General features: G+C 38.4%; 2 protein-coding genes across 2 annotated transcripts; both read left to right on the top strand.

Moving 5' to 3' along the window:
- The first annotated feature begins 1,353 nt into the window (after positions 1–1,353).
- LOC121855331 (pro-resilin-like) lies at positions 1,354–3,478 on the top strand. Its single transcript, XM_042350225.1, has 2 exons — positions 1,354–1,448; positions 2,449–3,478. Exons 1-2 carry the CDS (start codon positions 1,427–1,429, stop codon positions 3,276–3,278), a joined length of 852 nt encoding a protein of 283 aa, XP_042206159.1. The 5' UTR covers positions 1,354–1,426; the 3' UTR covers positions 3,279–3,478.
- Positions 3,479–13,320: 9,842 nt separating this feature from the next.
- On the top strand, positions 13,321–15,446 carry LOC121855330 (pro-resilin-like). The gene is made up of 2 exons (XM_042350224.1): positions 13,321–13,415; positions 14,417–15,446. The coding sequence occupies exons 1-2, from the start codon at positions 13,394–13,396 to the stop codon at positions 15,244–15,246; spliced, it is 852 nt and encodes a 283-aa protein (XP_042206158.1). The 5' UTR covers positions 13,321–13,393; the 3' UTR covers positions 15,247–15,446.
- The last annotated feature ends 432 nt before the right edge of the window (positions 15,447–15,878 follow it).

Genomic DNA, 15,878 nt, shown 5'->3' with positions numbered 1-15,878 from the left:
AGTTAGAGATCAAAGAAAAGTAAGCTGTAATGCGAGTGAGCTGATAAAATTAGGTATAATACTTGGGTTGGGATACAACTTTTCAACCTCTGTGTGGTGTAACGGATAGAGGTTAGATGCAGAGAAAAGTAAGCCATAATGAAAGAGAACCTAAGGATCAAAATAGCTGTAAATCATAGGAGCGAATACGATTTTTCTACGTTAGTCTCTCTCTTTCTCTGGTTCTCTCAGGCGTGTCGGGTCGGGTCGGGTTGGGTGTGTCGGATCGGGTTGGTTGGAGTTTTTTGAGATCCCCACATGACACTTGCTACCCATGCCAAGTTTGGTCCAGATCGGTAAAGTAGTTTCTGAGATTCTCGGTTGGACACACAAACAGACAGACAGACAGACTTCTTTGCTTTATATACAGTCTACTGTATATACTGTATATAGATTATTATTATTATTATTATTATTATTATTATTATTATTATTATTATTATTATTATTATTATTATTTTTATTATTTTTATTATTATTATTATTATTATTATTATTATTATTATTATTATTATTATTATTATTATTATTATTATTATTATTATTGTTATTGTTATTATTATTATTATTATTATTATTTTTATTATTATTAATATTATTATTATCACTATTACTGTTATTATTATTATTACATTTTCGCCCCCCAGGCCCCGATTTTGGTCACTGACCCTTGCCCGGGTGGGCTAATCCCCTTAAAAATAAATAAATATAAATTGTGTCCTCTCTTAAACCATTATTCTTATCTTTTTGGTAAATAGTAAAATTGTCTTTATTATATTTTCTAAAGTAAACTTCAAGCTAAGAGCAACTGAAAACGGGTTGAACAGTGAAAATTTTTAATGATATTTGTTGTTGGACCACGAAGGCTGAAGGTGTTAGGCCAGGTGGGATTACAAACGTAGGATCTCCAGTCGGCTTTTGAGGTCGTAACTCTATATATATATATATATATATATATATATATATATATATATATATATATATATATATATATATATAATTTGGTTAACCAGACTATATAATGACTAAAGTTAGATTTGACGTTATCGGTCTTGGTCATCCACTCTTCACGCGCACAACAATGCAGGGTATTCTTACATATATGGATATTAGAACTAGTGAGGGCAGTGCAACTAAAGCCGTGATCCTACAATCCATAAATATGCATCAACTGGCCTTCACAAACTTGGTAATCAGGCAAGAGTAAGAGGGAGATGGGCGGGTGAGATAGAGGATGAGCTCAAGGTGGGTGGGAGGAGCTTGTTGAAGAACGGGTATAAAGGCCAGCGAGACTCACCGTCCACCATCATCTTCCAGTAGGCTCCTTACACTGGCTGACTCTGCTATCTACTTCTCTATATAATTTATTTTTGCCTCATTTTCAACCATGAAAGTTCTTCTATTAATCGGTAAAGATAAAAAAAATATAGTATCATAACAATGCCTTTATTTTCTATTAATTTCTTTGTTTAATTTCTTCTTCTATTACTTATTTCCTTTTCTACTCCCAATCTAATATATTACTTTCTTTATCTTGCACTTTCCTTCTCTTTTTCTTTACTTTATATTTAAACGGAGTGGATGAGCGAAGGCGGAGGTGTGGGTGGAAGGAGGGGAGGATTGAATTAGAGGCCGGAGGGGGGAGAATGGGCCATAATTACAGTAGGAATATGGATATCGTTCAATAACTTAGACACTAGGTGATATATGACTCACTGTATCACTACAAAACACAAATACATTTGTGATAATATTTACTCAGGACAAAGGGAGGGATGAATTGATGACTCTTATAACGATTCCTGTATTCATTTAATATTTTCTTAAAGAAGGACAATTACATTTCCGAACACCCTACAATCCTAACTAGCTTAACAATATTACATGGTGTGAGGGGAGTTTACCAGAGGGTACAGTTATATATCTCCCCATGTTAAATCCATCGACCCTACACACGTCTACACAAGAACACCACCAAACACAGGTACTACATGATTTTTTTTTTAATATAATGTTCGCCACTTATCAGTTTACTAGCCGTTCGGACGGTCTATTCAGTATTAGTACAGGCGGAAACTGGGGACCGGGAAACCTGTGATGTTTGGTAGGGTCACACTGGAGGGCACACTTCTCGCGTAGTGTCCGAACCGAGGCTCGAACTCTTGCCATACAGGTATTGTGAGAGTTACGTGCATTAGCGCCGTACCACCAACACCCGTAAATGCCATTGTCTGTAACTTGAATTAACACAATCTTTGATAGATGAAATTAGTTACTCTAAAACTCAAGAATTATTACAACTGTGTATGAAATAAATGAAATAAATAGATTTAGAGAGATCATAGTAAAATTTAATACGACTATGTCCCTTACATACAGTAGTTTAGTAAATGTGTCGTTTTTCTACAGCTCTGCTGGGTGTATCTGCTGCTGACAGACGACCTTCTAGCAGCTACGTTGCCCCTAGTGGAGGTTTCAGTAACGGATTCGTTCCCGCAAATGGAGATCCAAGCAATGGTTACGGTGCACCCGCTAGCAACGGGTTTGGAAGTGCCCCAAGAAACGGATATGGAGCTCCCCCAAGTACCGGGTACGGTGCCCCAACAGGTGGCTACGGACAAGACGATGAACTTGCTGCTCTGCTGGAGAGCATCCCTGGTGGTGGCGTCCCTGGTGAAGACTACCCCATTTTGGCTTCTCCACCTGACACTGGCTTCTCCTGTGATGACCAGGCGGTGCAAGGCTATTACGCTGATACCGCCTCTGAAGCCGGCTGTCAGGTGTTCCACATTTGCCAGGACCGCGCCCGCAGACGCCAGCAGGACTCCTTCCTCTGTCCCAACGGTACCATCTTCAACCAGCAGTACCTGGTGTGTGACTGGTGGTTCAACGTGGACTGTTCTGAGGCTGAGAACTTCTACTCCGTCAATGAGCTCATCGGCGTCGTCCCCAACGGCGGCTATGGATATGGTCCAACCACCAACGGTAATGGCAACAGTTACGGGTCCAATGGTAACGGAAATGGAGGGAATGGTAATGGAAACGGTTATGGATCCAACGGTAATGGAATCGGAAGGAAGAATGGTAACAATGGCTACGGATCCAATGGGAACAGAAGGAACGGAAATGGTGCCAGCAATGGCTATAGACCCAACGGTAACAGTGGGAATGGTAATGGTGCCAGCAACGGTTATGGACCTCCAGTTCCTCCACCTACTTCCTATGGAACTCCATTTTAATTGGTTTATATCTTGACACTTGTCATCTCTCACTTGACTGTCTTTCTGGTACAATGATTCCCGCATCCACTCAACCATGATCGAAGAGTTTACTGGACTCTTACCTTTTGTATATAATTGCAGCACTTATTCATGTTCTTATTGTATGTATGAACTTATAGTTCTTATATTTTATATATTAAAAATCCAATTGAATGTTTCGTATGTAATATTTTTGTTACCTTCAAAGCGAAATGTTTTCGTTTGCCGAAAGTAAAGGCTAAGAATTCACAAAATTTTATTCAATACTTGATTACTTTTAGAAAGTAACCATTTTTCGAAGTGTATAATTATTTGGTAAAGGCTTTCGAAACCGTTATCACCAGAAGGAAATGTCCGATTTGGTTTAAAAAAAATTTTGTACACACTATTAGCATGATATTGAACACAGAAACGGAAACGATAATACATAGAACCTTTTAGAACCTGACCTAACATACCCATAGGTTGGGTATGTTAGGTCAGGTTTTATTACGTTCAATGTATTATCGTGTTAATTTATGTGTTAAACAACTTTCCTTAATATCTAGGTTGATATACATTAGCGAGGTAAACACCAAAAATGGCGCTCGGAGGAGAAATGTGAAGCAGGATACGTTTCTGTTAATATACTTAAAATCATAAAAAAAGTATAGAAAAAATAAAGAAAATCAACAAACGACTTCTAGTGATAATGGTTTCGTAAACATTTTTAATTATTTTTGCTGATTGCCAGTAAAATTTTAATTATCAAGTGTGGTCTTATGTATATATATTCTCCTAAGTTTCTATAAGATTTAGGTTGATAAAGCGAATTTGCTTCGTTTACAGACTTGCAGAAACACAAACACACACCTCCTCCGCCGACTCAAGTCCCTCGGAGGTCCTTCCCCCGAGCTCCTCAGTGTTTACTCAACATTCATACTTCCCAAGCTCATCTATGCCTCCCCTACCTAGTCTTCCTCCCTAAATGCCACACAACGTAAACACCTAGAAAAAGTGCAAAAAAGAGCATGCAAGATTATTTTCTCCCCTTCCTACTCCACATATCAAGAAGCACTCAACACACTGACCCTCCTGGGTCTCACTGACCATCACCAAGACCTCATCCTCGACACCGGCTCCTACTACCACCCGAGATCCCTCGTCCGAGAATTGCTGTTCCACACCACAACAGCATCCAGCAAATACGAGCACGAACTGATCGCTATAAGAACAGCCCATTCCCAACACATTGTAAAAATTATCAATAACTTGTAATCAAGCAGTGTATTCACTCCCGGTCAATCTTACTTTATGCACTGTCACTATGTTGAAATACTCTGTAGTTTGAGCTTCTCCCCACCCAGTTATTACATATCATATTTGTATCATTTATGTTACTTGTATATTATTTGTAAATCAAGAGACTCATTCCCCAATTATGTAACTGCATATTTTCAACTTTCCGGCTTCCATGCTCAATCAAAAAACTGTTAATTATTATTATTATTTATTATTACACACACACACACACACACACACACACACACACACACACACACACACACACACACACACACACACACAGATGTAGACCACCCCAGAAATAGTATCACCATTTAATCTCACTGTTCAAAGTGCACAGCAATATTCGGGTAAGGGTTTCATTACCTTCTGTTCAATGAAATATTTGAAGTAACGAAAATATAACACGGATAAATAATTTAGGGTTGCAGAACACTGGAGAATTTGATGAGTTTTGGGAAAGAGTTGACAGACCTCAGTGATTATAACTGGGCCTGCTAGACGGAGCTGATTTCGAATAATGTAATATATTATATTTTCACAATTAATTTGTTAAATAGCAATAGTCACCATCAGGACCGATATTATTAAAGATGATCTGCAGTTGATAAATAATAGTTATGCAGACGGTAACGTAACTTAGTAAGTATTTAAAATCGAGGGATGTGATAATAAATGAAGGTAAAATGAAGACAAAAACATCACTAGATTTTCATTAGGTTAAATATTAGTTTATCTGATTAATTTAGACCGGTCCGGCAATTTCTAAGCAATCTAGGCAAGATTACACTCCTAGAGGAGAACTGTAGTTTAAAAAGTTTTTTTGTATAGAACAATATTGACGATTAGTGCACAGGGATATATAACAATAAATACACACACATGTGCAGTTGCCTCCACATGAGTGTGTAAGGGCTAGAGGTACAGATGTAAATAACAACACCATCAATTGATTTGAGAAATAGTAATTATTACACCAAAGCTGAAGAACATTTATCACATGGGTGTTTTATTTATTTATGTTTTTATTGCTTTTTTATTACTTCAGATGTTTATGAAATGAATCATTTACTATTTCCACTTTCTTATAATAATAAGGTGTAAGAACATAAGAATGGAGGAAGCTACAGCAGGCCTATTAGCCCATACCCTATCGCTCATATATCCGTCTATTCTGTATTTAAAGCTCCCTAGCCTGTTCGAGTTAATGACGACGTTCAGTAACTTCTTCCACTCCTCCATTACTTTATTCCTAACCAGTGTTTATATATCGCGCCTAAATCTAAATTTGTCGAGTTTAAAACCATTGCTATGAATTCGCTCTTGTTTGGATAGTTTGAGTACCTTTGTTATATCACCTTTGTTTAGCCCTGACTTCCATTTGTACACCTCGATCATATCGCCTCTCACTCTACGTACCTCGAGGGAGTGCAAATTATGATGCTTTAACCTGTCTCTGTACTCAAGGCTCCTAATGCCCGGGATTAGTCTTGTTATTCTACTTTGAATTCTCTTTCCTGGGACACAGATCTCCTGAAGAGATGGCTCACAACATAAGTACTGTACGTTGTTGGCCTTGTTTCGAGCAAATACACAATGTTTACTTGGTTTAATATACCTTCTTATCATTACTCATAAATCTTTTTCTCAATCAGATTTCTCTATAACATCGTTGTTCATCTGGTATCTAGTTTCTCTAACTATTAGGCTTTAGGTTGTCTATTTGTTTTTTAACATCCTTACTATATAGTCACTACATCTCTGTTATTCTATTTCTTCACTATCGCTATATATACTGTAGTCGGTGCCTTGGGTATCATGTTTAAAATTTCGGTGGTGAAAACTGTTGAAAAATATCCTTTGCTACGTTCAGTTCATTATTCCTCTTTGCTTTTCTTATCTCGGTCCTAACCCACCTGGCCAATACTTCATAATAATCACGGAGGTAAACTTCACCACGATTTTTTCTCCTACCTATAGCCCCTCTTTGTCCAATAATATTCTTTAAATAATTATTTATCCATTTGGGGTCATTGTTATTTGATCTGAGTTTTCCGTAAGTCTCCATCCTGGGTGGTAATGATTGGTCAGGCGTCCAGCGTTTCGATAATATGTTTTGTACTTTACTTTAGCTTAAAGTTCTTGTGACAATTGAAATATATAAACAACACTGCTGACAGCATTTCAACTCTATGTCTCTGCCACAGTGCTACACTGCATCCCTCACAAACTGAAATCCATGATAGAGACATAAATCACTTTAATGATTTGTGCATCTCATTATGAACTGAGGGTGATGTGTTGATCAATATAACAACCAAGGTACTGCAATATATAATGATACCTAATTATAATATCTTAATTTGATGGCTTGTATGAGATGGACGTAACTCCGGTGGTAAGTGAACGTGTTTTATCCTCTGTTCAACTGTAGGCCATTATGGGTCCAGGAACACGAAATTATAATAATTTATGACCTGTTTGGTGGTGGCCTGCAAGTCCAGGGCTGCATTCAGGATTAATGATGACAATATTTAGGTATGGTTCAAATAGATTACGTGGAGTGACCCGGAATTATCAGTGTTCAGTTTGTTGCATCAGCTTCTTCCATAATGTAAAGGGATTACTTATTCCATGGAACTCTAATGGTGTGGTAAATACAATATACAACACGTGTTTATGGGACAGTGTAGAGGGGATTATGATAATAATTAATTATAATTTTGTAAGCATTTATTGATAGAGACTACCGGATATAAGTTTACGAATCGTAATTAAATATTTTTCTACATTCATCAAACTGTGACTGTTGTATACTCTTCTATATCGTATCATACTGCATATGAATAAAATAATAATCAAGAACAATGGAGGGATCCTACACAGGCCATTGGTCGCCTTCTCTCGGCATTAGGCAAATGAATATGCTGCCAGGTGTTTGTTTACAATTCAAATTTTCACAAACAAATATATTATAATAACACAGGCTGTCTCACCACTAGTTGGCTACAAACACAACAAACACTTTACCTTTATTGTAATATTACACCGTTTATTCATATGAAATAATATTAGAATATCTTTCACAACATCCCGATACATTTCATCATCTGCGATAAGATATAAAACCAAAAGCAGGGAAACAGATGAACGAACCCTGTGATGCATGTTATGAGGCACTGTTGTTACAACTAAGTGACTAGGACTGAAATACGGGGACTCATCAAACATCGTTTCACGCCATGACTAGGGGGCTGCGGTGTCACATCTCGTACTGTAATTGTAATCTCACAAATTCCCAGGCTGTGGTACTGTACGTTTATGAGGAAGCAACTGTACACAGCAGCAGCCATAAAAATAGTTACATTGACTCCTCGTTGTTGTTATTCTCGTCCACTACATTGTCACTATTATTGTGTTAAATACTATCAAAGTTTTTAGGTGAATATTAGTATTCCTACTCCTGGTACAGAATAATATTTAGCATGGTTAGGTAATGGTAATAAAGGGGATAAAAACATAGTCCTACAAAACATCCTTTGTGAAGCAGATCTGAAATGTATATACCATAGGATATTATTAATATCGTTTGTATTATAAAATTTAGGGTCGTACAGACTAAAGTTGTTCTACAGAATACTTGGAGTGTCATGTTGGCAGGAATAACACCATCTTAGGTCCCAATATTCCTTCGTCATTCTAAAGGATCCAAACGTTACTGGTAAGATTTGACGTACGAGTCTTTGTAGCCAAGTTGTACTGATTTAGAAAATATCGGCCACACGTATAAAGGGAAAATTCACTAATTCCCAAGATGACGCACGGTCTCCGTTACCTAACATAAGTGAAGACGCTGGAGTTCCTCTAACTATATACAGTATTTTATAGCAACAAAATTAATTAATTTCAACATATTTCAATAAATATTTTATAACGTAATAATTCAATTAATGAAAAATAAATGATGATATTGTTCACGATAACAGATTATATATATATATATATATATATATATATATATATATATATATATATATATATATATATATATATATATATATATATATATATATATATATTGCATGGATATGTGAGATGTCAAGACGCTAAACCGTTATAGTATAACAATATCGCTGTATTATAGATTAATAAAAGGATAACGAAGGAACAAGGAGGTAGAGGCAAGTAAGTTGACTGTTTTGGCGCCTCCAGTTGTTGACGGAGGAACACCCTGTGTTGCCAGCCAGGCGGTATCAGGACTAGCCCCTGACTGCACGCTAATGGTGGCTCACACTGGCTGGATAAGTCTTGGATGTGAAAATTACTAGTATTTATAAATTAGCTTAAGGAGTTCAATGATTTTTAGTTGGCTGTTATATATGTGCGGTGTATAGAGATGTTTGGTGAACTATCTATAGCGTACGTGACCAACGCTAACTATCGAGAATTGGTTCTTTACCTACTACCTTCACTGGTAGTAGGTAGTAGGCAGCTACCAAACAGGGAGGTACTACCGCCTGGGAAGGTATTGGAAGCATAATGTATTGTCTAATGGTGGAACCCTACTGCCATATGGCATCACAAAATTTGTGACCAAGTCCCAGGTTTCTGACCTGACTTTCTGTCTCATTTACACATAATTGCAAAGTCTCAAATGTTTGTCTTTTGTATTGACAACACAACATTCCCCCTGTACGTATATTTTTTCTCAATTTAAACTTTTTTTCTTTTTTGTATTTATGGTTCTTTATTATTATTATTATTATTATTATAATTATTATTATTATTATTATTATTATTATTATTATTATTATTATTATTATTATTATTATTATTATTATTATTATTATTATTATTATTACTAGCAGAAACGCCGCCCTCGGGGCGGCTCTTTCGCTAGGCTACGGTAGGACGCCACCCTCTGGGAGGCTCCACATTGTCTCACTGTCGTGCATTAGGGTGGACCACATTTTTGGTTTTGCCATTAGGAGCAAGTATGTTCAGATTTTTGCCAGTTCCCACTCTGGAGTATCCAACATAGAAATGGCCATGAGAGAAGCTAGGAAACACCAGGTTTCCGCCAACCATTTTTAGGGACTGTCCCTGGCTCTAACCGGGAACTGAAGTCGCTTGAACTCAAATGGCTGTTCAGCAGTGATGAGAGGTATCCTTGGTATAAACACGTCCTCTCCTTTAGCTTTTTCTGTCAGTATTGTAGCTTCCAGTACATGTGGCATCATGTTCTTCACCACCAGTCTTGTGCCACTGCAGAGCCTTGGTGGCTCAAGATTTCTTAAGAGCATTATAGGAGTTCCAATCTTGTGAGTGAGGTGGTGAGGAGGCATTCCAGCGGGTTCCAAAAAATTAAGGAATTCTGCAGGGTACTGGACTGCTTGATCCTGGTCGATTACTGTATCAACACACTTGAATGAGGTCTCACTGCCTGGAAGCTGTCTGAGTAGAGTCATGTTGATTTCAGCCACTGTTTCATTTTTTGGTGCCAGAATTGCGCGTTCACGCAGCCACTTGTGATCCTTGTAGTGGTGGATAATGTTTGGGTAGACCATGTTAGTGAGCTCAGTTGAGGACTTTACAACATTTCCACATCCTTGAGGAACGATTATTTGTCCTTCTGAATCAACAGGGAAAGTTCCATTCCCAATCTGTAGTAGAAGGTTTGCAAACCGTCCAACATCCTGATCTCCTTGTAGATGTTCTCTCATGTTTGTGGATAGGGTGAGTGTCTGAACACTTCTCCAAAGGTATGATGCCTTGAGGCACGCATTCAGTTCATCAGCTGGAGTGTTTCGAGAAATGACAGGTAGGGTCTGGCGAAAGTCTCCAGCAATGACAATTGTAATGCCACCCATGAGCTGGTCATTTTCTCGTATGTCTTGCAAGTCCTGTCCAATGCTTCAAACGCAAACTTGTGAGACATAGTGCATTCATCCCAGACTGAGTCTGCATTTTTCTAAGAGTTTTGCCTTTACCGATCCTTTTTTGATATTGCACACTGTATTCTCATTGTGAGCGAGGTTGAGAGGCAGTTTAAAAGTTGAGTGTGCAGTACGTCCTCCTTCTAGTGTTGCAGCAATGCCTGAGGATGCCACAGCAAGAGAATTTTCCCCTGATGATCTACTTTGGCCAACAGAAGGTTGATCAGGAATGTTTTTCCTGTCCCGCCAGGTGCATCAAGAAAGATCATAACTTCCTGCTCCGCTTGTATCGCTTGCAAGATCTGTTCATAAGCATTTGCTTGACCAGGCACCAGGTGAGGCTAATTTTCTTCCAGAAAATTCACCAGAACTTCAAATGAGTAGTCTGTCTCTCTGAACAACTCCCTGTTTGCAGCTACTGGTTCTTCTCGGTTTGGGGAAGGCAATCCAAAATCAGTCAGGTTTTTTCCGCATAGCTCCATCATTTTGTCTTCCAGCATGATCAGAGCCCTGTTGAACATGCCATCCATGAACTCAATCTCTTGACCAGGATGTTCTCTTCTTGCTTGATGAAGATAAATCTTGATAAAATCACACAGGGAAAAGGGAAACAATGAGCATGAGTAATTGCCTTTCTGCTCCTTTAGCCTGTATTTATATGGAGTTTTTTGAGGCTAGATTACTACCCAATATAGGGGACTTTATTCCTCCATGGTATAGATATTGTTACGAACCACGCCATCAATTGTCATGATCTACCTACCCAGCACTACGAACCACGCCATCTATTGTCCTGATCTACCTACCCAGCACCACGAGCAACGCCATCTAGGGACGAAACCCGAGTATGACTAGTCTTAGTTACCACTCCGGGGTTTCCCTTCTCCATATCCTGGTTGTTGCGTCACCTCCTCCAAGTCTTCCTCATCAGCTCTAGTTCGATGAGAGTTCAGTTCACTCTGGGAAGTGACCACAGGATCACCTATCCTGGAAACCTACGGCACAGTGACTACCTACCGTCTTCTTCAATACTCAGCCTTACTCGTCAGCCATCTCAGCTCCGCACTTAAGTATTTGTAATCTTATATTGGGTCCCCACCTCCGCCTTGCTTCAAATTATTGTATGTTGTATAAATATGTATATACTGTTAAGCCAATGTTGCGTATGTTTAGGTTAAGTATGGTTAAGGGTAATTTATAAGAAGCTGAAAATTTTTTTAAGGAATTTATGTTACTTTATTGTACACAACACAAACTCGCATCCTTTGTCTACCCTTTTATAGTCCGATTGTCTTTGTTTTTTTATTGTTGTTGCCTGTTGGGATCTGGGTAGACTTTTAACTATATTCTAAATCCCCAACTCGTAACAATATGTAGATATGTTCTTTGTCTTTGGCCTAGAAACAGTGACCAACTAGAATTTTTAGACAAGCTTAATGATCTTGTCCCAAGTATTACATTCAAAATTGAAAGAGAAATAAATGGATCCCTTCCATTTCTTGATATGCTTATCATTAGAAATGGCCATAATTATAAATTTAAGGTGTACAGAGAGCCTACACAAGTAGACAGTTTCAAACATTTTTTATCGAGTCACCTGGAATCTACCAAAATGTCAGTATTTTCTGCTATGTTTTTGAGATGTTTGCGTATTTGTGACGCTGAATTTATTGAAGAAGAACTGAAACACATTCTGTTCCATTGCACAAAAATTTGGGTACCCTTCATTGTTTGTTGATCATTGTTTAAAAAGGGCTAACAAATCCTTTCATTCTACTCAAACCAGGCAAATACCTACAGTTAAGAATATTTTGACCTTGCCTTATCGCAATGAATTTCTCCCGTTAGTTCAGTCCCTTAAATTATTAATTATTAATGCTGTTTTTAAGTATGACTCAACCATTATCAATATATTAATAAAGAATAGCCCAACTTTGAATGTAAATGGAAGTGTTTATTGTATTCCATGTAGCAACTGTAATGGAAATTATGTAGGACAGACTGGGAAAGCATTGCAACTCAAAATCAAACAGCATAAGTACAATATCAGAACAGCATCTGAAAGCAGTGCACTGTTCGTTCATGTTAGGAATAATAATCATCCCATTGATTGGGAAAAAAGCTTAGAAGTGTACAAATCACCATGTGTCACAGAAAGACTTTTGGTTGAAGCTAGTTTGATTAGGTATTAGGTATTAGGTCATTACCTAATACCTGACCATTGTGGACCTGATCTCACCCTCCTCTGTATATATACGCCTTGTTTTGTACTTCTCCTTAGTCTGTACTCACCCCTGAAGATGTGAATTACACGAAAGCGCTTGGGAACTTCGTGTTTTCTTTTTCCTTGTGGTTATCAGCATATACCTGGATCACGCGCACCTCCAGTGATTTACTTGCATATATATATATATATATATATATATATATATATATATATATATATATATATATATATATATATATATTTATATATATATATATAATTTGGTTAACCAGACTATAAAATGACTAAAGTTAGATTTGACGTTATCGGTCTTGGTCATCCACTCTTCACGCGCACAACAATGCAGGGTATTCTTACATATATGGATATTAGAACTAGTGAGGGCAGTGCAACTAAAGCCGTTATCCTACAATCCATAAATATGCATCAACTGGCCTTCACAAACTTGGTAATCAGGCAAGAGTAAGAGGGGGATGGGCGGGTGAGATAGAGGATGAGCTCAAGGTGGGTGGGAGGAGCTTGTTGAAGGAACGGGTATAAAGGCCAGCGAGACTCACCGTCCACCATCATCTTCAAGTAGGCTCCTTACACTGGCTGACTCTGCTATCTACTTCTCTATATAATTTATTTTTGCCTCATTTTCAACCATGAAAGTTCTTCTATTAATCGGTAAGGATAAAAAAAATATAGTATCATAACAATGCCTTTATTTTCTATTAATTTCTTTGTTTAATTTCTTCTTCTATTACTTATTTCCTTTTCTACTCCCAATCTAATATATTACTTTCTTTATCTTGCACTTTCCTTCTCTTTTTTCTTTACTTTACATTTAAACGGAGTGGATGAGCGAAGGCGGAGGTGTGGGTGGAAGGAGGGGAGGATTGAATTAGAGGCCGGAGGGGGGAGAATGGGCCATAATTACAGTAGGAATATGGATATCGTTCAATAACTTAGACACTAGGTGATATATGACTCACTGTATCACTACAAAACACAAATACATTTGTGATAATATTTACTCAGGACAAAGGGAGGGATGAATTGATGACTCTTATAACGATTCCTGTATTCATTTAATATTTTCTTAAAGAAGGACAATTACATTTCCGAACACCCTACAATCCTAACTAGCTTAACAATATTACATGGTGTGAGGGGAGTTTACCAGAGGGTACAGTTATATATCTCCCCATGTTAAATCCATCGACCCTACACACGTCTACACAAGAACACCACCAAACACAGGTACTACATGATTTTTTTTTTAATATAATGTTCACCACTTATCAGTTTACTAGCCGTTCGGACGGTCTATTCAGTATTAGTACAGGCGGAAACTGGGGACCGGGAAACCTGTGATGTTTGGTAGGGTCACACTGGATAGCACACTTCTCGCGTAGTGTCCGAACCGAGGCTCGAACTCTTGCCATACAGGTATTGTGAGAGTTACGTGCATTAGCGCCGTACCACCAACACCCGTAAATGCCATTGTCTGTAACTTGAATTAACACAATCTTTGATAGATGAAATTAGTTACTCTAAAACTCAAGAATTATTACAACTGTGTATGAAATAAATGAAATAAATAGATTTAGAGAGATCATAGTAAAATTTAATACGACTATGTCCCTTACATACAGTAGTTTAGTAAATGTGTCGTTTTTCTACAGCTCTGCTGGGTGTATCTGCTGCTGACAGACGACCTTCTAGCAGCTACGTTGCCCCTAGTGGAGGTTTCAGTAACGGATTCGTTCCCGCAAATGGAGATCCAAGCAATGGTTACGGTGCACCCGCTAGCAACGGGTTTGGAAGTGCCCCAAGAAACGGATATGGAGCTCCCCCAAGTACCGGGTACGGTGCCCCAACAGGTGGCTACGGACAAGACGATGAACTTGCTGCTCTGCTGGAGAGCATCCCTGGTGGTGGCGTCCCTGGTGAAGACTACCCCATTTTGGCTTCTCCACCTAACACTGGCTTCTCCTGTGATGACCAGGCGGTGCAAGGCTATTACGCTGATACCGCCTCTGAAGCCGGCTGTCAGGTGTTCCACATTTGCCAGGACCGCGCCCGCAGACGCCAGCAGGACTCCTTCCTCTGTCCCAACGGTACCATCTTCAACCAGCAGTACCTGGTGTGTGACTGGTGGTTCAACGTGGACTGTTCTGAGGCTGAGAACTTCTACTCCGTCAATGAGCTCATCGGCGTCGTCCCCAACGGCGGCTATGGATATGGTCCAACCACCAACGGTAATGGCAACAGTTACGGGTCCAATGGTAACGGAAATGGAGGGAATGGTAATGGAAACGGTTATGGATCCAACGGTAATGGAATCGGAAGGAAGAATGGTAACAATGGCTACGGATCCAATGGGAACAGAAGGAACGGAAATGGTGCCAGCAATGGCTATAGACCCAACGGTAACAGTGGGAATGGTAATGGTGCCAGCAACGGTTATGGACCTCCAGTTCCTCCACCTACTTCCTATGGAACTCCATTTTAATTGGTTTATATCTTGACACTTGTCATCTCTCACTTGACTGTCTTTCTGGTACAATGATTCCCGCATCCACTCAACCATGATCGAAGAGTTTACTGGACTCTTACCTTTTGTATATAATTGCAGCACTTATTCATGTTCTTATTGTATGTATGAACTTATAGTTCTTATATTTTATATATTAAAAATCCAATTGAATGTTTCGTATGTAATATTTTTGTTACCTTCAAAGCGAAATGTTTTCGTTTGCCGAAAGTAAAGGCTAAGAATTCACAAAATTTTATTCAATACTTGATTACTTTTAGAAAGTAACCATTTTTCGAAGTGTATAATTATTTGGTAAAGGCTTTCGAAACCGTTATCACCAGAAGGAAATGTCCGATTTGGTTTAAAAAAAATTTTGTACACACTATTAGCATGATATTGAACACAGAAACGGAAACGATAATACATAGAACCTTTTAGAACCTGACCTAACATACCCATAGGTTGGGTATGTTAGGTCAGGTTTTATTACGTTCAATGTATTATCGTGTTAATTTATGTGTTAAACAACTTTCCTTAATATCTAGGTTGATATACATTAGCGAGGTAAACACCAAAAATGGCGCTCGGAGGAGAAATGTGAAGCAGGA

Source organism: Homarus americanus, unplaced genomic scaffold (assembly GCF_018991925.1).
Source record: "Homarus americanus isolate GMGI-L3 unplaced genomic scaffold, GMGI_Hamer_2.0 scaffold47144, whole genome shotgun sequence".
Lineage (NCBI taxonomy): Eukaryota > Metazoa > Arthropoda > Malacostraca > Decapoda > Nephropidae > Homarus > Homarus americanus.
Note: the sequence above shows the minus strand (reverse complement) of the source record. Positions and strands in the feature narration are given on the sequence as shown.

What these genes read in the sequence shown, in the direction of transcription:
- LOC121855331 (XM_042350225.1), top strand. Translation starts at nt 1,427, where the DNA reads ATGAAAGTTCTTCTATTAATCG. An exon ending in GAAAGTTCTTCTATTAATCG is followed by an intron (nt 1,449 to 2,448) that starts GTAAAGATAAAA and finishes GTTTTTCTACAG; the next exon opens with CTCTGCTGGGTGTATCTGCT.
- LOC121855330 (XM_042350224.1), top strand. Translation starts at nt 13,394, where the DNA reads ATGAAAGTTCTTCTATTAATCG. An exon ending in GAAAGTTCTTCTATTAATCG is followed by an intron (nt 13,416 to 14,416) that starts GTAAGGATAAAA and finishes GTTTTTCTACAG; the next exon opens with CTCTGCTGGGTGTATCTGCT.